This window comes from Lissotriton vulgaris, chromosome 6 (genome assembly GCF_964263255.1).
Source record: "Lissotriton vulgaris chromosome 6, aLisVul1.2, whole genome shotgun sequence".
NCBI classification, from domain to species: domain Eukaryota; kingdom Metazoa; phylum Chordata; class Amphibia; order Caudata; family Salamandridae; genus Lissotriton; species Lissotriton vulgaris.
This window is the reverse complement of record NC_141694.1, coordinates 1549854449-1549874651: the sequence shown is the minus strand read 5'-3', so window position 1 is coordinate 1549874651 and position 20203 is coordinate 1549854449. Positions and strand designations below refer to the sequence as shown.

At 45.9% G+C, this 20203-nt stretch overlaps 1 protein-coding gene across 1 annotated transcript in view; it reads right to left on the bottom strand.

Moving 5' to 3' along the window:
* Window positions 1–4388: 4388 nt before the first annotated feature.
* The window catches only part of LOC147709124 (uncharacterized), a 3078084-nt gene continuing 3062269 nt past the window's right edge, over window positions 4389–20203 (bottom strand). The window contains exon 37 of the mRNA XM_086927727.1: window positions 4389–5481. Within this exon, the coding sequence (XP_086783853.1) occupies window positions 4428–5481 (1054 nt within the window). The 3' untranslated portion in view covers window positions 4389–4427. The remainder of the gene's footprint in view (window positions 5482–20203) is intronic.

Below are 20203 nucleotides of genomic sequence, written 5' to 3'. Positions count from 1 at the left end.
AAGGTGAGCGAGGAACAGTGGGTGGCTCATTTTTCTAGCATTTTTAACCCTGAGGGATTAGATGTAGGGAGTGATAAGGATGCTGTGGGTGACACCCCCCTACCCCTTAATATTACAGTCACCGAGGTGGACATAGCCATTCGGTGTAGTAAGGGGGGGAAGGCACCGGGTCCCGATGGGGTACCTGTGGATCTTTATAAAGCTGATATATCCCTTTGGAGCCCATTGCTGACTAAGGTGTTTAATGCAGCAGCTACGACCTCGGCCCCACAGGTCTGGGGGGAGTCTATCATTATCCCTATCTACAAAAAAGGAGCGAGAGGAGAGGCAAAAAACTATCGCCCCATCTCACTCCTTACTGCCTCCCTCAAAATCATGAGTAGGGTGTTATTGAGTCGCTTGGGGGACTGGGTCGAAGAAAATGGTGTCTTTGCGGACTCCCAGTTTGGATTCCGTAAGGGGTTAGGCACAATAGAACAGTGCATAAACCTGGACCTTATCATAGGCAAATATACACGCGCTAAGCAAGGCTCACTGTTCCTTTGCTTCGCGGACCTCTCCAGTGCCTTCGACTTGGTTGACCACGGTCTTCTGTGGACAACATTACTGGATATGGGCGCCCCACGGGAAATCATTTATTTTCTGGCACAACTGTATAGGAAGTTATCGGCAAAGATACGGTATGGGCAACAGGGTGAGTGTTCGGCCAATATCCCTGTGGACTCTGGTATCAGGCAGGGATGTGTCCTTGCCCCCCTCCTTTTCTCCCTTTTTATCAACGCCATTGAGTCCGAATTACGTGCTGTCAGTGCTGATGCACCGACTGCTGACGGCATACCTATTCCGGTATTGCTTTATGCCGACGACACGGTCCTACTTTCTAGAACCCCTGTCGGGCTTCAGAAACTCATGGATAAATTCGTGGATTTTATCAGTGGGAGAAAATTAAAAATTAACAATTCAAAAACTTTTATTATGGCCTGTGGTAAGAAAGTCAAAAAATTAAGACCTTTTACAGTTATGGATCAAATAATACAAGTGGTTGACAAATTTTGTTACTTAGGTATCACTTTTAATAATGGGGGCATATGGGCGCCCGAAGTGACTAATGTAAGAGCTAAAATGGGCAAGTGTGCCTTTGGCATTTTTAAGTTTGCATCTAAGCTAGGCTCTAGGCGGATATCCGACATGTTGTATTTATATCGCCATAAATGTGTTGCCTTGGCCCTCTATGGTTCAGGGGTATGGGGCCACTGTAATCATAAAATGCTCCAGGTGGAGGAAAATAAATTTGTTAAAAAGCTTCTTTGTTTACCACCTTCTGCCTCAACCAAGTTGATCCACCTTGAGGTTGGTCTGGAACACCTTTCTGATTTAATAAGTCGTAGACCACTTTTAGTATGGAGATCTATTTGGGCTAAGGAGCAGACAGGGTTTACAAAGAAGATCATCTTAGATTGTCTCCACATGGACAAATGTTCCCGTATCCCCTGGCTCAATTACATTATTCGTGTATTTAAGGATGTCTTCAAATTGCATGTTTGTGATAACCCACTTGGTGTTATAGACATCCCTAAGAAAGAACTCAAATATGTTTTTATGAGGGCTAGTATCCTAAAGCGTAATGCTGTGACTTCTCTGTACCCTACACATGTTTTTTATGACAAGTATAATATGTTGGGACCGGGTTTCGCAGGATACCTTAAAATGGTTACCATTCGTTCTCACCAATATGTTTTGAAAAGACTGCGAATGGGGACCGTTCATTTGCTTGTTGCGTGTCCGCATATTAAGACTCACACTATTGCCCCTTGCCCATGTGATGGGACTTCAAAGCATTGTTCGGAGCATTTTTTTATTGATTTGCCCATTTTATCTTCATCTCCGTAAAACCTATTTGAAACCACTTTTTAAAAAATATAATGTATCCACTGTTGAATCTGCTATGAGGCTTTTATTCGGACTTGACTCGCAGGACATTTGTTTTTTTACCGCTGTTTTTATCTTAAAATCGGTATATCTGAGGAAAAATATGTCCTTTGTTACATGAGTATTTATAAATTAGCCGTATTTTATTGTATCATGCATGTATGTACTTTTATGATTATTGTAAACAAATAATCGAATAAAGTTTTTTAATTTGAATTTGAATTTGAGTCTGTACTATTTAGTATGCGCCAAAGTAAATAGAGATCCTGTACTATTTTGTCCAAGATTTAGTAAACAGAAAGTATTCTGTCTTATTTGGCCAGTGAGAATCCTAATTTAGGTGGTGGAAACTAATTAGGATATGAGGTCTGCACTATTTAGTTAGTAGCAAGAGCATGGCTAAATGGCAAAGGTCCTACAATATTTTGCTGGTGGCAGATCAAATAGCACATAACCTTCACAATTGATCCAGCTGTAAAACGTTTGTTCTATTTGTTCAGCAGACAGGCAATTGGCATGTAAACTTTACTATTTCCCTGACAGATGGTTGTTATGCTTCACCGAATGAGAGCTGCAAGTCGTCGCGCACCCCATCAAATGAGGACGGAAAACATAAGTCTTTGCAGACCCTGCTAAGTGCTTTGAGAAGCAGGAGCCGCAAATCACACATGCCCCCTGGAGGCACTGTGAAGAAATACAAGATGTTTGGGGAAAAGAATTATATTTACCTGCAGGCGATACTCTAACTTCTTGAGGCCACACTTCTTTGAACAATGAAAAAAGGGAAAGAAGTTTGCAATTGGTGTTTTTAGAAGTGTGGGACATCTCTAGGTCGGAGGACAAACCAACATGATTCTCAGTAACAGGAACTATAATTCTACATATCTTGCATATACGAGATGGTGGTATCCTGGGTCATTCGAAGGTGTCAGCATTGGGTTTCTACATAAAAGCTCAAAGTCTGATACTATGCATGTCTCAACATTCAGGGATCTGACTGGCCACGTTCTTCTCCCACTGCACCTCATTTCCTTGTTTCTGATATTTGTGTTCCAATTTGAATTTTTGTGTTAAGGGTTTTTGATTGTCTTTTCTTCTGAGTTCTAGTTAGCATTCTTGCGTTAAGATTTTTCTTAGTTTTTATTTCTATTTTTTGATTGCATATTATAAGAGTTTTTTCGGTAATTTGTTTGTTTTTCTTTTCTAAGATACTTCTATGTTGCTTCTGCAATCTTGTACAACTTCTTGGTACCTTGCTTGCTTCACCTTCCTCTCAGAAAATCTGCAGGAGAGTGATGAGACTTCCCAGTGAGGTCACCCTTATCATCCCTCTCTCAAGAAGAATGAGAAGGTAAGTAAATGCGCACTGCTTTTACCAAAAGTTAACACCTTAGATGCGGCGCAAATATCCCTCCTCAGTGCTGCGCTGTCGTTTGGAACTAGTGCTGAATGGACGTCCAATGGTCGTGCGCAGCACTGGGGAGGTATTGCTGCCGTCGGCCAACGCCCCGACGCAGCACTTAAGAGGCTAACACTATAGAATCTCTGCTATAGAGCTCGTAGCTAGATAAAAGTAGTGTTTTCTATTTGCATGGCTACTGGTCAAATAGTACAGAATGTCCTATATTTATTTAGCCGCTGGGTGAAAAGTATTGAATCTCAGCTATTTATCTGGTGACATGCCCAAACAGTGCCGAAGCTCTGCATTTAGTTAGCTATCAAGTGAATACAAGAAATATCTACTAGTTAGCTGGCCAATGGGAAATGGTGATCTTTGTTTACTCTTTACCCGGTTCAGAGAGTTGCTATTTAACCAGTGGCAATGAAAATAGTTCCAGAAGATCGGGGTAATAGTACATAGTTTCTGGTATTTAACCTGCAACAGGATAAATAAAAAAAGTTATTTATCTGACAGCCAGATAAACTGCTACTGACCTTGTTAAAAGTTAGTTTTTGCTGATTATCTCGCTACAGCCAAATAATAAATAACTTTTTGAATTAAGTTGAGCACCATGTCATTAGAGAACTTTCTTTTCTATTTGCTAGCTCCTGGATACATCTGATATGATTCCTGGTATTTTGCCAGGTAAACGTTATTAATTACATTGCTATTTTCTACCCTCTAGTCAGGTAGAATCATTAGTATTTAGCCGTTTTCTGGTAAATTATCTTTTAGTCTGTTTTCCCTTTTGTTATTTTTTGCTAAATGGAACAAATTCCTTACTACTTAGACAGCGTTGGAGAGAAACTTTAATATTTCCCCAATGGCTGGTTAAATATACCATTTTATTCCACACCCACCAAAGCAAAAAGGTTCTCCAAGCTCAATCACATTTTAAGGACAAAACAAGGAGAATAACAGCAAGCTTTGCAATATATTTACTCAAGTCAAGGATATTTATCCATGCAGTTCCATTTTACAGATCTAAGATTGAGATAATGCATATTAGCCTGTCACATTAAACTATTTTCAACATTTACTGAAAAAGAAGTATATTTCATGGGCGGAAGAGTGAGGGGAACTTGATTTTGCCTTCAGAGTCCTCAGAAAGTTGAAACCGGGAACGTGCCAAAGCTTTTGTTTTTCCTTGTGGAAATAGCCCAGAGGGGAGAGTAGGCGTGCGTTCTTCAGAAGGTAGAGTGGACGGTGTTCTACGATACTTGTAATTGTCAGGAGAATCTCTGTCTTCATCCATTGATTCAAAATGGACATTGTTGCCATGTGGACTTTTGTAAGTTCTGGTGGGTGAACAAGTGCAACCTGGACAGTCAGGAGACTGACATTCGTCTACATCCTCTTGGCCGGTGAACGACTCTGATGACATGGGTGATTTTAATCTTGAGGAGTGCTGGTGGGATGATGGGATTTTATGGGCTTGCACTGTAGAGGATGAGCTGTCTGAGACTGAACTGGAGTTCTCTTTGTAAGTTATATTCCCTTTCCCCTTGGGCAACATTGGTGAATGAGAATCCCTTTCGAGTAAAGAATCCATACTGGGAGGCCTAAGAAAATTCACTTTCCTATCTCTCTGTGTGTTATCACTTTGTTGATCAACTTTTTTTCCAGTAAATGTTCTTCTTTCATGAGGCATGACTTTTTCTGCAATTATGTTTTTTTCAAAAGAACTACTTTTTTCAGGAGAACTGACGTTTTCAAGAGGTCTTCTGTTTGCTGGCGGCAAGCTGGTTCTAGAAGGTGTGGCATCTCTAATAGGCATGATTGATTCAGGGTGCTTCATGTCGCCAGCATCCGCCATGTCGATGGAAGGCATAATTATTTCATCAGGTGTTTGGCTTTCAGGCAACTCCTTCTCAAAAAGGTCCTTTGCTTCAAGGGGGATGTCTTTTTCTAGAAGTTTTTTTTCCAGATCCATAGTTTTTTCAATTATAATGTTTTTGTCAGGAATGAGGTTCTTATCAGGTAGCAGGTTTTTATCAACAAATAGGTTTTTGTCAGAGGGCGTGCTTTTTTTACGAAACATGTTAGCAGCATACAATTTCTTTTCTGATGGTTTGCTTGAATATTCTTTAACTATATCTGTTGCCCAGCACCTAAAAAAGTTGAAATACATGTTATTTATTTTGTTAATAAATTTGCATGCACTGAAAAAGAACCAAAATGCATACTAACTTTGACACCTTAGTGGTTTATGACTTTAGTGCACATTTTTTTTCATTAAACAGAACGTACCTACAATGGTATTTCTTCCCTCAAACTCCCACTATAATTTATCTACAAAACCCTAGACACAGAAAAAAACAGCATTCAACGAACAAAAGACAAATTGCTTTTCTGATAGCATAGTACGCATGACTACAAACTATTGAGTGTTAGATGTCCCGAAAATTATTTGTGGCCAGCCACAGCACAGTCTTGGACCTGCCATCCTTAGAAAAAACAATGTAGTGTGAGTCTTTACTAGATTTGGCTATGGGGAAGAGAAGGGTCACAGAGATGTGAGAGGCTGAGTGAAATATATCAAAGCCTGAAGAAGCGCTGTCCAATATTGTGGCACCCTTTCTTACCTTATCCTTCTCTAATTAACAACCTCTGACCTTCATCTCCTGCATGGTTCCATTTCACTGCAAAAGGGACCTTTAAGAACTTCTGGCTTAGTGTACTCAGAACAGTTCTCTCACAGATGAAACAGTGACTTGTTGAAATGTATCAAGACTGGGCCACAAAATAGTGAGGGCATCAAGAGAGAGTAACAGCAGGTAAGATGAGGCACAATAGGGAACAAGGAACGTGGGAAGGGCAGGTCTATAGGAGACTAAGTACACCAATGAGTAGGAGGTAGAGAGACATATGTTAGAATTGCAGGTCTAGAAGACAGAGGAAATAAAGGCAGAAACAAAAGGGAGCCTAAAGAGGGATGGACCCATTCAGAGGGGTCTTGTTTATACATCAGTAAAAAGAAAGTGAAGGTAGAGGCAAAAAAGCTCTTTGTGTGCCTTTCATGTGCCAGATAGAAAATTTGAAAAATACTACTTTTGCAAACAAGTCAAATCTGCAGTGTCAAAGCAGTAGACACAGTCCTGTTGCTACTTTTTAGATCCTTCACACTACCTTAGCTTTCAACCCGGTAGTACTTTAACATAGAAACTCTGGCCAAACCTGAAATTTGCATTGACATATATTGCACTGGATGTTGAAAGCAATAGTTGTAAGCTGGTTTTGCTATTCTCCCATCCCCAATATTTTGCTTTTGAGATCTGGTGTTTTCACCTCTGTACTACTGCCTATGACCTTCTGAAGAATCTCAGCCACATGTACTCAGTTTAAAGGGAAACTGTTTATGATTTTCTAAGTGTCGTAACTGTCAATCTGGTAAGACAACTGTATGTATTCTAGACCCTTGTGCAGCTGCATGGAGCACAGAGAATAGGGCAATTGGGGTGAAGCACATGTTTCCTTTAGCTCCTCCTATAACACAGGATGTTATTTTAGATTCAACATTTATCCCGGTCCATTTCGGATGTAGTCCTATTGTATAAAATGTAATTAAACTATAGGCCTCTAGTTATGTACGAAAAGTCCTACCAAAATCAAATTCACATCATTTAGGTGTGAACTAAGAATTCCAGTGGTTAAGCCATGTTTCTTTTACCTTTATATCAGTTTGGGCTTATACATTATGTGTAACCTAAGCTCAACTGAATGCATTTCAAAAGGAATACATATTTCTACCTGTGGTCACGCCACCTTTTGGTTTCAGGTGGCCTGTGGCTGCCAGGTTCTATTTCAAAGACTAGTCACAGAATGCACAGGATGGCAGAAGGGAAGACCCTTGGATATGCCAGGCGAAGCATGTGTTTGCATTGAACTCCATAGCTTTGTTTCCCTTCACAGAAAGGGTTGCTCTAGGCTCAGTGGAGCCAGTAGCTTTAGGAGGCCTGGACCAAGTGGTGACTTAGAGGAGATTTGATTTGATGCTCAGTGGGGTGAGCTGAGAGACCAGGGATTAAGATGGGGAGCAGGGGCGGCTCCTCCATTAGGGAGGAGGAGCGTCGCCCCACTGCTTTCTCACAGTGCGAGAAACAGAAACATAAAATGGTAAAACTGCCATTTTATGGTTCTGCTTTTCGCACTGCGAGAAAGCAGAAGTGCTTGGTTGGGGGCGGGCGGGTGGGCGCGCCTGCTCGAAAGGAGGAGAGGAGTGGCTTGCCGGAATGGCTTGCCCAAAGCTGTGGGCCCTGACTGTTTGGTCGGCCCTCTGGGGCCAACCAAACCAGTCATGCACACACTCCCTTTTCTCTATGTAGGCTGTATGCAGCCTACATAGAGAAAATGGCCTCCCCGTAGGCGCCCGACTGGGCGCCGTCCCCACCAATCACAACGCTGCCATTGCAGCGTTGTGATTCGCTTAGGGGAGGGGAGGGAGGCTGCCTGTGGCTGCTTCCTGTTTAGGAGAGCAACAGGAAAACACAAGACCAGGCCAGGAGCTGAGGCGGCGCGGTATCCTGGAAGGTACGGTTTTATTTTATTTTAATTAAACCCGTCCTGCCTTATCCTGCGCGACCCCTACACCTGCCGCTCCACCCGCTAGTCATGTAGGCTGCGGCTGACTAAAAGATCCTCATAGCTGAGATATGAAATTAGTATTTTGCAAGTAGCACTAGGATGGTTGTGTTGCTACTATTCATATCCAGTTGGCTAGATGGATTGTGACTTAGTCAGCCTTAGTGTGGTCTTACCCCCAACATTTTGCCTTCCTCTTCTACTTTTTCTAACCTTGTTTTTGCTGGTATGTGGACTCTGCACACTTTACCGCTGCTAACCAGTGCTAAAGTGCTTGTGCTCTCTCCTGCAAACATGACAATATAGGCTTATCCCCAATTAGCATATTTAATTTACTTATACGTCCCTAGTAGTTCTGATCTTTGGGAACAATGCCTCATTGTGGAATGACTCCTGGTGGCCTTCCAAACTATGACCGTCACAAAATCTGACAGATGATGCCTGCAACTTTGGCATCATCCTGGACAGCAAGCTCACCATGAAAAACCCGAGCAAAACAGTCTCCTCCACCAGCTTGCCACATGCTCCTATAGTGTAGTTCCCACTAATCCGTAGGATCTGTGCGCTTGTTGGACAACATAAACTTTTGGTGAGGTGTCCGACTGACTCCCAGCACACCGTAGGATATGTTAGCCTAGACACCTGCTAGCTCATAGTGCCATCATAAGTCCCCTGTCCTCACCAAGGAGCGAAAAGTTTCTGGCAACCACTGAACATGACAAACCTGACCCTTCAGGCATTGTGGTAACAGATCAGAACCTTTCCCACAGTCACCCGTGCTTACTTGTGCTCAGAGAAATATACAGAGAATACACAGTGGGACGTTTTCGATATGTTCATTGAACTAACGTTATTCTTGTATAGAATACATGTGATGCGATAATCAGTAGACAGAAGCAGATGGAAGTGATTACAAGCACAAAAAAAGTAAATAGTTGATACAGTTCTACCAATGTGCTAAAACTGTGTATATATGCAGGCATATGAAACAAGGCAGTAATCCGGCGTACTCCTACTATGCGAACCATACTCTGTGTGTACCTAGAGTGTGTGTAGGTGTGAAGCCAAGGGACGATCCCATCCTATTACCTGGTGGGAGAGAATGTAGGCGCATGCCTTGGTCACAAACTGGACACCTCTCACGGAGATGTTAGACTGCTGCGTGGTGAAGTGTGAGCATGCAGGGACCTTCGGTGTCAGGTGAAGGGCCTCCCCTGCTAATCTTTTGGGATGATCGTTATTTATAATAGAAAGCATCCTTGTGATAGACCTATAGATTAGCAATGCTATGGATATGTAGATAGCCCTGTCGCCCCGTGGATGACGATAGAACTAAATTTGTACATTGTGCAAAATGAGGCCTTGTACATTGTGTCCAAGGCATTTTGATAATGTTATGCGAAGCTAGGTGTATAAACAGAAGTAGTTTCAGATAAACAAATCCACCATTATCACACACACGAATAGGTGCAAAAGGTCACAGCAGAAATGTTATTGTTCAAACTTAAGCCAATATAAGAAAATGTACGGCTTCGATACTAGGGCCTAACCCGGGCATATAACACTCCGTGAGATCCTCAAATTGCTCCCCTTCAAAACAAGATCTGCTGTCATTCAACACCTAGTCACACACCAAGACATGTGGTTCTTGAGTGCTGCCGCCTGGCCCTTACGGAATTTTTTTTCCGTTTTGAGGAGACACTGTACCGCCAACAACACGGGACCAGTATGGGCAGTACATTTGCGCCGAGCGTAGCTGGATTGTATGTCCACCATTTGGAGAAGAATACAATCCTGACCATCAATAACCCATACACTAATCAGATAATGATGTGGAAGCGTTATATTGATGATATTCTGCTGATCTGGAATGGCAATGAGGAAGAGGCTATGAACTTCTGCGCCTTGCTCAATGAACAAGACCCTTTTCTAAAATTCACGAATACAATGAGCAGAACCCATCTGGTGTTCCTGGACCTGAACATTTGGGCAAAAGACGGAATCCTATTGACCACTACTCACCACAAACCAACCTCGAGAAACTGCCTCTTAACTTACAACAGCTTCCACCCAAGACACCTGAAGCAAAATCTACCATTTGGACAATTCCTACGGGTGAGACGAAATTGTTCCAGTAAATCAGACTACCTAGTGCAAGCTGGAGAATTGAGCAAAAAATTGAAACAACAAAACTACCCAAAGGAGGCCAATAAAAGGGCAAGTAATAACAACAGGGATGCCCTTTTGGAACCAAAAGTACAGAAGTCCTCAACAAATGAAAGACCCATCTGCATTACAACTTTTGACAAGGTATCTAACCAGGTCACTAAGATTGTTAAAAAACACTGGACCATACTGAATAGCGGTGATCTAAATATCCCAAAACCGATGTTCAGCCATCGAAGAGGAATGAACTTAAAAAACTACCTGGTCCATACCCGACCAAAACCAGTGGAGAACATCAACAGACTTCATCCACTACCTAATGGTCATTACCCATGTAATAATTGCAGTGTTTGTCACTTGACTTCAGTGACCAAGTCAGTCACGTTTAACAATAATACCACATGGCAACTCAAACATTTTTCTAACTGCAATACAAGTGGGGTGGTGTATTTGATCACATGTACCTGCAATTTACATTATGTAGGCATGACCTCAAGGAAAGTCAGCACTCGAATTGTGGAGCATAGGAGCAATATTCGCTGCAAGAAAGCCACCACATGCATGACTAACCACTTTATCGAAAAAACCACACACCAAACGATTTGAGATGGGTGGTTTTAGAATGTGTGAAGAACAAAGACAACCTTGAAAAAACCCTTCACGAACATGAACAACATTGGGTTTTCAGACTGCATACAGATATAAATGGGCTGAACGATGATATACCTTGGGGTGCTTTTAACCGCTGATACAATCAACACTGAATACCCCAATACGGTATATACTAGAACAGAAGTGTGCCTTAAGCATATACAAATAGGACCTGCCAGGTCTTCTTTGAAAAATCATGATACAGTATCTGTTTGAAAATCGTAACTGAAAAAATCCTCTACTTTCTCTTAAATCTTCAGAAATAATTTTTGGAATCTATGCCATCAATTATGTGACTCTAAGAGCGTTTCCTTTGGTCATTTTTACATTTTTACATTAATTTCTTTACATTAATTTTTCCAATATTTTAAATTTTGCCCCATCATCTGTCCAGCGGTGTATGAGAAAGTCGTCTAGGCGTGTTTATTGAAAACGAGGTCCACAACATACCCTTTAGTCTTTTCTATCGACATTATCAATCCTATGTGTTGTTCCTTGCAAAAGCTGAACCAAATGAAATTGAAGAAAGACTATTTTTTTGCTAGGTCCGTTTGCATCCTCCTAAAATGGCCTCTCGAGCAAAGCGGTCTAGTTCCAACCCGGAAACTGGAGTAAACAAAAACCGAGCCAGAGGATCGCATTCTAAGATGCGGTCCGAGGGGAAACAGCTAGGTAGCACTGCACGGCGTTGCTGAATAGAAAGTAAGTGAACCTTCTCGTTTCCTATGAAAGAGAAAAGAAAAACGAGTCTCTGACGGCCTAAAAACCTCTCGGTTATTTTGAAAATGAACCGTGTTTTTTTACAATCCCTTAATTTTACAGCATTGTTTCCTCCGAGGCGATACCGCCCCCCTCAGAGACCATGATGGGCTATTAAGCACCTACAAATGTAAATATCTGGCATCTTCTCTGGTTGTGTGTTAAATGTGTGTTCACTGTTTTTTGTCTTGTTAAGTCACTTCTGGATGTTTGTATAAGATACTTCACGTTACAATCACCTCACATGTTATTTATCTAGCAGACACCGGACCTGAAAGCGTGCACGCACCAATATGGTGAAAACAACACCATATAGAGTGTGCATATATATGTACGTGTATTGGAAACGTGCATCATGAAGGACTTAAATGGCCCCAATCTCGGCTGGGTGTTTTTTAACTCTGCTTTATTCATTTCTTTTGCAGGTTCTTCAGTGAGCAATACATTCGCCCTAAAGGTTACGCGTATGTATTCTGAACCACGCATGTATCTAAGTGGAACAGCGTCATTCACTGTAAATACTTTTCACTAATAAATCCTTAACCCGAATTTAGGTTCTAGGAGTGGCACAATACAGGGCTGGCCCCTGTATGGTCCTGACGAAACGCTAGGGGTAGCGTGAAACATGTTGACCATATACTGAACCTACCTACATTATTGGTTGGTGTACAGTATAACCCCATTTTTAACATACCAGTCTAGGAGCAGAATAAAACATTGAGGCCCACTAGCACGGTATTTTTAACTCACACACTCCACTTTTTTCTACACCACACATAGTCCTTCACTACTACAGTGCTCCTACGTAGTTCGCAAGTTGCAGCACGCCCCTTTTCGTAGAGAATTGTGATGGCCCCAATGATGAAGCATGTCACCGTGAGGAAACTCCGGTGAGTGAGGGGACTAAAAGAAAGACATTTTTCCTTTCTTTTTTGGCTACACTTAGACTTTATTTTTGTAGTTACCCACCACACGAGACAGGTCTCCGAACTCAGAAATTGGGCTCTTTTTCTTCATTCAACACCTAGTCACCAGCTGGCTGGACTACGGTAACTGACTCTATGTAGGAATCACTGCTCACCTCCTGAAAAGACTGCAGACCATATAGAATTCAGCTGGCATTTAACTGTATAGAGGAAAAAGCCACCTATAGAGCCGCTATCAAGAACTTTCACAGATTAAAGCGTGCTAAAATGAAAGACTTCTATGCTAAAAAGATTGACTCAGCCAGCAACTCATCCAAATCCCTTTTTAGGTCTCGCATGCGCTGCATAGGAAAGAGACCTTTAGCCGTTGGTTCCCTTTTTGAGGCAAAAACGTGCATGAGTTGCATTGCTTTGAATGGCAACGCGTGCACATTTGGCGATTACCTTGCAGGAGCGAGCGCCGCCATCTGGTAGCAATTATCACGCTCGCTCTTAAAGGTAAATGCTGCCTGCTCTCGGCCGGCCGCACTCCCCCCCGTGCGAGACGCGCGCTTGTCTTTGCTTGTTTTTTTTGTAGAGTGAAGTCTCACCTTTAACCTATTAGCTGAGTCGAACGTTCAGCACCCAGTGCTGAACGTTCGAATAAGGAGCGCTGGCCCGTCGGCCAACGGTCGTGCGCAGCACTGGCAAGGTAGTGCTTGCGACGACCGTTGGCCGACGGCAGCGCTTAAGGGGTTAACTCTTGACATCCATGGGAGCATATTCAATCCCTGTGGCTAGGAGCCTGAAAACTCCTTCTGATCTTAGATGAATACATGTATTAGCCTGTGAGCGAACACGTCTGCTGCCTGTATGAGTCGCATGTTGGCTGTAATTCAGCAGATATAGGAGGTGCTTTGACCGAAGATTTTGCTACATTTAATAGCCTGGTGACTAAATATTCTTAATGCCAGCAACAGCCTAATGACTGAGGAGGATTGCTGCCTGCATTAGCCCGATGGCTGAAGAAGCTTGCTGCCTGCAACAGCCTAACTGCTGAGGACGCTTGCTGCCTGTGGAGCCTGGTGATTGAAGGAGCTTGCTGTCTGCAGTAACTTGGCGGTTCGGGTGAAGGAGCTCTCTGCCGTCAAGCAGGCTGGTACTTTAGAGGCCTGATACCTTTTTTGAGGCAAGGCCGGGAGTTAAACAGAAAATCCTACTTGTGATGAAAGAGGGAGCCGTTACTCGCAGGTGGACAGAACCCGATGTAATTATTCTGGTATTGAGTTCGCTGCTGCCTGTTTTCTTATTCGCCACTCGATGCCTCTCTGAATATAAAGGAGGTGGGGGGTACGTGGGGTGGTTGGGACGGGAGGGCTGGCATAGATGGCTTCTGTAGAGCAGTGAGGGTTCCTTTGTGCTCTTGTTGTGGAGGCGCTGGACTAGCACCAACAAATACACGCACATTCATCAGCAGTTGGGTGTGATTTTTTTCCCTTTATTTTCTTTACATTGTTCCCATCCAGTCAATTGAGAGCAGAGGTGAAGTCAATGGCCAAGCTTCTCCCTATATGAAACTGCCCAAAAGTAAAATGTGGATTCTGCCCGCCGTCACCCACGAGCTACACGCTTTCCAAGAATTAAGGACAACACATTTTACCCGTTGAATTCAGGCGAGATCATCTGGGGCGTATCTACTCAATGGCAGAATATTGTACGGCACAATATACATATATGACAAGTAAGGGGGAAGTGCTCCGAGGTCCCGTGTGTATACCCGTCGCGTGAACACCATGGCAGTTGCCTGTGCATGTTGATAATCTCTTTTATGTTTGTTTTACTGAATATTACCCTCAAGACACTGTTTAAAAGCGGCATAAGGTGATGGTTTGAGGGTTCCCAAATATGTCACAGAAAGTTGTAATGTAATGTTCTGATATGCATGTTTTTTATAGCTGGCTGAGCGCTAAATCTTAGCCTCTCGCCACTGATGGCAGCGGGGCGTGCAAACAGACGTCAGCAGTTCTGTGTTTTTTATTCAGGGTTTTTCGTAAATGTCCACAAAACCGCATCACAGAAGCATCAGAGCATTCAAAGCTCTCCCAGGATGTGGGGCTCTGTGGGGCGCTCTAGGCGCAGCGGCAAGGTCGGATCTTGCCTCCATCCACCCCACGTGGGTGTGTTCAGTGGGTCTTGTGTGTTGGTTGTTAACTGTGCTTGAGTCCGTTCCTCCGAGGACTCTAGTGGCATCATTGTCCCAGTGTCCCTTAGGATTTTGCGCCAATGCTACTCCTGTCACATGGTTGCTTTCCTTATCCGTGCATCAACTTCCCCAACCACATCCAGTTGGCCTTCTCAAGGACCCGTGTGCATGTTTTCCTGCCCCAGTGCAGGAGTCTCCCAGTCATTCGCCCACATTGCTTAGACCTATATTGGTTCCCAGTCTCCAATGCCAACCTACTACTTGTGAAGCAATCTCCCTACTCCTGCACAACAGATCTCCTGGGGTAGTGTACTCCTGATGGTGGAATCTCCCAGCCCCATGAGGACTTGTGTGTGTGTGTGTGTGTGTGGGAGGAGGGGACCTCCCGGGTACATGAGCCTCACCTGTGTGCCAGTGCACTCCATGTGACCTGGCACATGAGATCCCCTGAGCCAGTATACTCCCTGTGGCGGGTCTCCCTGCTCCCGAGATCTCCGGTGCTGGTATGGGCCTGCTGTCCTGTTCCAGCAAGGGGATCTCCATGGCCGCTGGAGCAAGAGGTCTGTGTCAATGTAGTCCCTGTTGTAAGGCACAGGTTCCACCCGGCACACATGGGATCATCTGCCAGTGGGCTGCTGTGCCGGTGATGGTATGGCCCTCCTGTCCTGTTCCAACGCGGGAATTGCGCTGCTCCCGGTCACCTGTGCCAGTGTAATCTCTGTACCAGTGATGGTCACCTGGCTCGCAAACAGTGCCAACAGTCTCAGCCTGTGATGCAGCCTTAGCTACGCTTTTACCCATACAGGGTACCTCTCTCTACCTCTACCTCTCTCTACCCCTACCCCTTTAGCTCTACCTCTACTTCTCTCTACCCCTACCCCTACCTCTCTCTACCCCTACCCCTCTACATCTCTCTACCCCTACCCCTCTACATTTCTCTACCCCTCTACCTCTCTCTACCCCTACCCCTCTACCTCTCTCTACCACTACCCCTCTACCTCTACCTCTCTCTACCTCTACCCCTACCCCTACACCTCCACCTCTACCTCTACACCTCTACCTCTCACTACCCCTACCTCTCTATCTCTGCCTCTCTTTACCCCTACCCCCTACCCCTCTACCTCTCTCTACCCCTACCCCTACCCCTCTCTTTACCCCTACCCGTCTACCTCTATCTACACCTCTACCTCTACCCCTATACCTCTACCCGTTTCTACCCCTCTACCTCTACCTCTCCCTACCTCTACCCCTCTACCTCTTTCTACCTCTACCACTACCCCTCTCTACCCCTCTACATTTTTAACCCCTACCCCTCTACCTCTCTCTACCCCTACCCCTCTACCTCTATCTACACCTCTCTCTCTTCTCTCTCTCATATATACGTGGGATGTGATGGTCTAAGTGGCAGCCAGAGCCTGATAGCACTGCTTGTCCTTTAAAAAAACCATCAGCTGTTGCATGGCTAAGCACTTATAAGGTCCCAAAGGCGAAACCTATCGGCTATGCCAATGTTTGTTAAAATTGTAAAAGGTTTTGTTAACCCTAACGCCTTATCCAGTAGGACCCCCCCACTCAGGAGCTCTGTGACGTCCTCTCTAACTTTTTTCATGATAAAATTGTTGACATCTACTCTAACTTCGACTCCTCCTTGCTACACCCTGAACTTAACACAGAACCATCCAATGCCCACTCTTTCACCTCCTTTTCCATGATCTCCCACGAAGCTGCTCTTCAAAAAAGGCTCTCCTGCAAATCTCGTTCGCCTATGGACCTGTGCCCTGCGTCACTTTTTAGCTTAGTTGCTCCCCTTATTATTTCTCTGCTGACTTCCATCTGGAACACCTCACTACAATCTGGCACTTTTCCCTCTGCCTGGAAACAGTGTATCTAACTGTGAGAGGGGGGATTCCCTTCTCAAGATCACGCTAGTTTTAGGTAGGTATGGCTTCAAGGTTATTGAAGTGGCATGGGGTTGACCAGGATTTCTGGTCAGAGCCGGCGTGGGACCTGTTGTGCCTCCTTCGCACTAGCGTGATCTTGAGAAGGGAATCCCCCCTCTCACAGTTAGATACACTTTAGGGCGTGTAGACACATAGCCTGCACTACACATCCCCTAATTTTAACTACACACACTTTTATCAGTCCTGAAGATAGCCAGATTACAGATAAGGCACTGGCTGAAACATGCTGACACATCAAAGGACGTGGGAGGTCGTAACCCGCCTCTAACGTCCTACTGCCTTATTTTTAACCGCTGGCGGAGGCCCATTTAATAAAGTGTTCTTACCCTTTGGGTACTGGGACCCCCGCCAAGCCGTTTTAAACTCACTTACTTAACACCCTTCACCGCACACACAGTGACATACCTGCTCCGCTGTAGCCAGGCGTCGTAGCACACCCGGGACACGCTAGGTGTCACTGGGTGGGCCCGATGATGAAGCATGCCACCAACTAGGTTGGTGGGTGAGGGCTTTCATAAGACACCCAACAGGTGCCATCTCCTTCTGACAAAACAATACTGAGTCACTATTATGATTATAATATAATATCATACCAACCCCATTCCAGCTAGTCCTTTTTTGATTAATTAAACATATAAACCGGGGATCTGGACTAGCTATCTGGTCCTCTCTCTCCCTCTTGATACACGCACGTAAATAAACTGTTCGCCAGGCCCAAACCTGGCAGGATGGGAGGGCGGAGCTGGGCCCGGCCTCACAACTGAATAGGGTGTGCCCTGTCCCCACACAAAGGGCTTCATACCCCCTGTAGTTAGTCTGGAGCCAGGACAGGAAAGGGAGGGCATCTGTGCACTTCATAGGCATGCCACTGGAGGCTTCTCCCCACTTCAAAGGTACAACTGTGTATAAAAGAAGTACCTCCTATACCACCACTTCAGTACACTTTTGAACCTGTGGATACTCTACCAGGAAGAAGGACTGAGGTGCTGCTGAAGGACTGCCACTCTGCTGGACTCCTGCTCTACTGTGCTGACCTCCTGTCATCGTGCCTGGGTGACAAGGACTGGACCTGCATCTCTTGAACACAGAGTGTCTCTGAGGGCTAGTTGGTTGGCCTCCTGATCTGAAGCCTCAGGGACATAGCAGGCTTTCAATCACTTTGCGCCCGAACCAGGAATCGGTCATCTATAAGTCTACCCAAGCAAGGGGTGCCACCCCAGTTCTGGATCCTTGGAAGTGGGCCTAAAGTGCTTACAATCGGAACCAATGCATATTCTCTGCTGAGCGACGTACCCCTGAGCAGAACCGATGCATCTTCTCAGCTGAGTGGTGCATTCCCCAGAAACAACACATTGCTGAAATACAATATCTCAAGTTCTACCTTCGGAATGTTTGTCATTTTGGTCTTGATTTATTTATTAAAATCAACTCCACCTTTTCTAAATATGTTGTGGGCTCTTTTTGTAATGTTTTCACCATTTTACTGTTTGAAGTATTGCACATATACTTTCCACATTGCCTTTGAGATAAGCCTTAGTGCTCTGTGCCAAGCTATCCAGGGGGGAGCATTTGTTAATTTGGGGTTTGCTTGTGCCATACCCTGACAAGTATTGGGGTTGCTCCTTGACTACAGCTTACACCCCAGTCAACCAACAACCCAATTTCTGACGGAAGTATATCACTTTGCTGTGAAACCGGGAGATGACATTTTGGGAGTTGAATTTATTATGCTTACCTACGATCTCATCAACATGGCCTGATTGGTTTATCCTTTGAAAAATGCTTCTTATCTCACTTTAAGCTGGGACTCTGACTAATTCTAAAGGGGCACTTTTCTGGTTGCAATGAAGATATGTTTTGTCTGCCAATTAGCTTTTTACCTCAGGATTGTTGGCACAAATATCATGGGTGAGATGACCAAGATTTGGGACGGACTGTTTCAGTGAGGAACAGGTTCAATCAATCAATCATGGCATTTGTATAGCGCGCTACTCACCCGGAAGGGTCTCAAGGCGCTGGGGCGAGGGGTACGTTTACTGCTCGAACAGCCAGGTCTTGAGTTGCTTCCTGAAGGAGACATGGTCCTGGGTCCGCCGAAGGTGCAAGGGGAGGGAGTTCCATATCTTCGTTGCCAGGTAGGAGAAGGATCTTCCTCCGGCGGTGGCTCTGCGGATGCGTGGTACAGCGGCGAGGGCGAGGTTGGTTGATCGTAGCTGGCGGATGGGCGTGTAGAAGGTCAGGCGGTTGTTGAGGTACTTGGGGCCCAGGAGAAGATGGGGTCAAGCGTGTGGCCGGCGTAGTGGGTGGGGGTGTTCCCCAGTTGCTTGAGTCCGAGGTTGGCGAGGTTGTCCAGCAGGGCGGTGGTGTTGCAGTCCTTGTTGTTCTCCAAGTGGAAGTTGAGGTCCCCTAGGAGGATGTAGTCGGCGGAGGGGAGGGCGTAAGGGCTGATGAAGTCTGCAATGTCTTCGCTGAATTGTGTGCGTGGTCCCGGTGGTCTGTAGATGAGGGTGCCTCTGAGGGTGGTCTTGGGGTCGGTGTGTATCTGGAGTGGAGGTGCTCGGCGGCAGTGAAGGTGTTGTCGGAGTTGGTCGTGATGCGGATGGTGTTCTTGTGTACGATGGCGATGCCTCCTCCAGTCTGGTTGACGCGGTCCTTCCGGGTGATCTTGTATTCGTCCGGGATGTCTATGGCGATGTCGGGCGCTGAGGAGGCGTTCGTCCAGGTTTCTGTGAGGAAGGCGACATCCGGTGATGTTGTGTCGAGCAGGCGCCATAGTTCGACGGCGTGTCTGTGGACGGAGCGGGTGTTGAGCAGGATGCACTTGAGGTGGTTGCTGTTGGTGCTCGGCTTGGCAGGTGCTGTGCAGGTTCGGAGGCAGGTGAATTTGCAGGCTTGGCAGGTGAAGGGTTCCGTGGGTGCGTTTCGGGGTGGCTCGATAGCAGGCGGGGTTCCGGCCGATGTTGAGTGCATTGAGGGCGGCGGTGTTGTAAGTCCGTTGTGTAGGCTGGCATCCTCGGGGCCAGGGGTCCTGGCGCTGGGCACTGTCCAGGCGCGGACGGGCGCAGATGGGCTTGCCTTTGGCGCGCTGCGCACAATCGGCGTGCCCGCTGCGCGTGCGCGTGGGCGTCATAAGTGAGGGGCCGGGAGGGAGGATCAGCTGGGTGGCGGGAGCGGGGCGGCGAATGGGCTGGCGTGGGCGGGCCGCAGGGAGGCAGCAGCGGGTAGAGTCTGGGGTGGGCGGGCGGCTCAGCGGCGGCTGGGTCGTCCTGAAGCAGAAATCGGCAAGCGACAAAACCAGGAAGCGTGGAGGCTACCTGGAAGGTTGCAGGCAAGCAGTGGAGCGTGGGGGCGACATATCCTGGTCACAGGCTCAGCGGTCGCTCCCTACTAGGCGAGCGTGGTCCCCTTAAGTGAGGAGCCGGGAGGGAGGATCAGCTGGGTGGCGGGAGCGGGGTGGCGAATGGGCTGGCGGGGGGTGGGGCCGCAGGGAGGCAGCAGCGGGAAGAGTCTGGGGCGGGCGGGTGGCTCAGCGGCGGCTGGGTCGTCCTGAAGCGGAAATCGGCAAGCAGCACAACCAGGAAGCGTGGAGGCTACCTGGAAGGTAGCA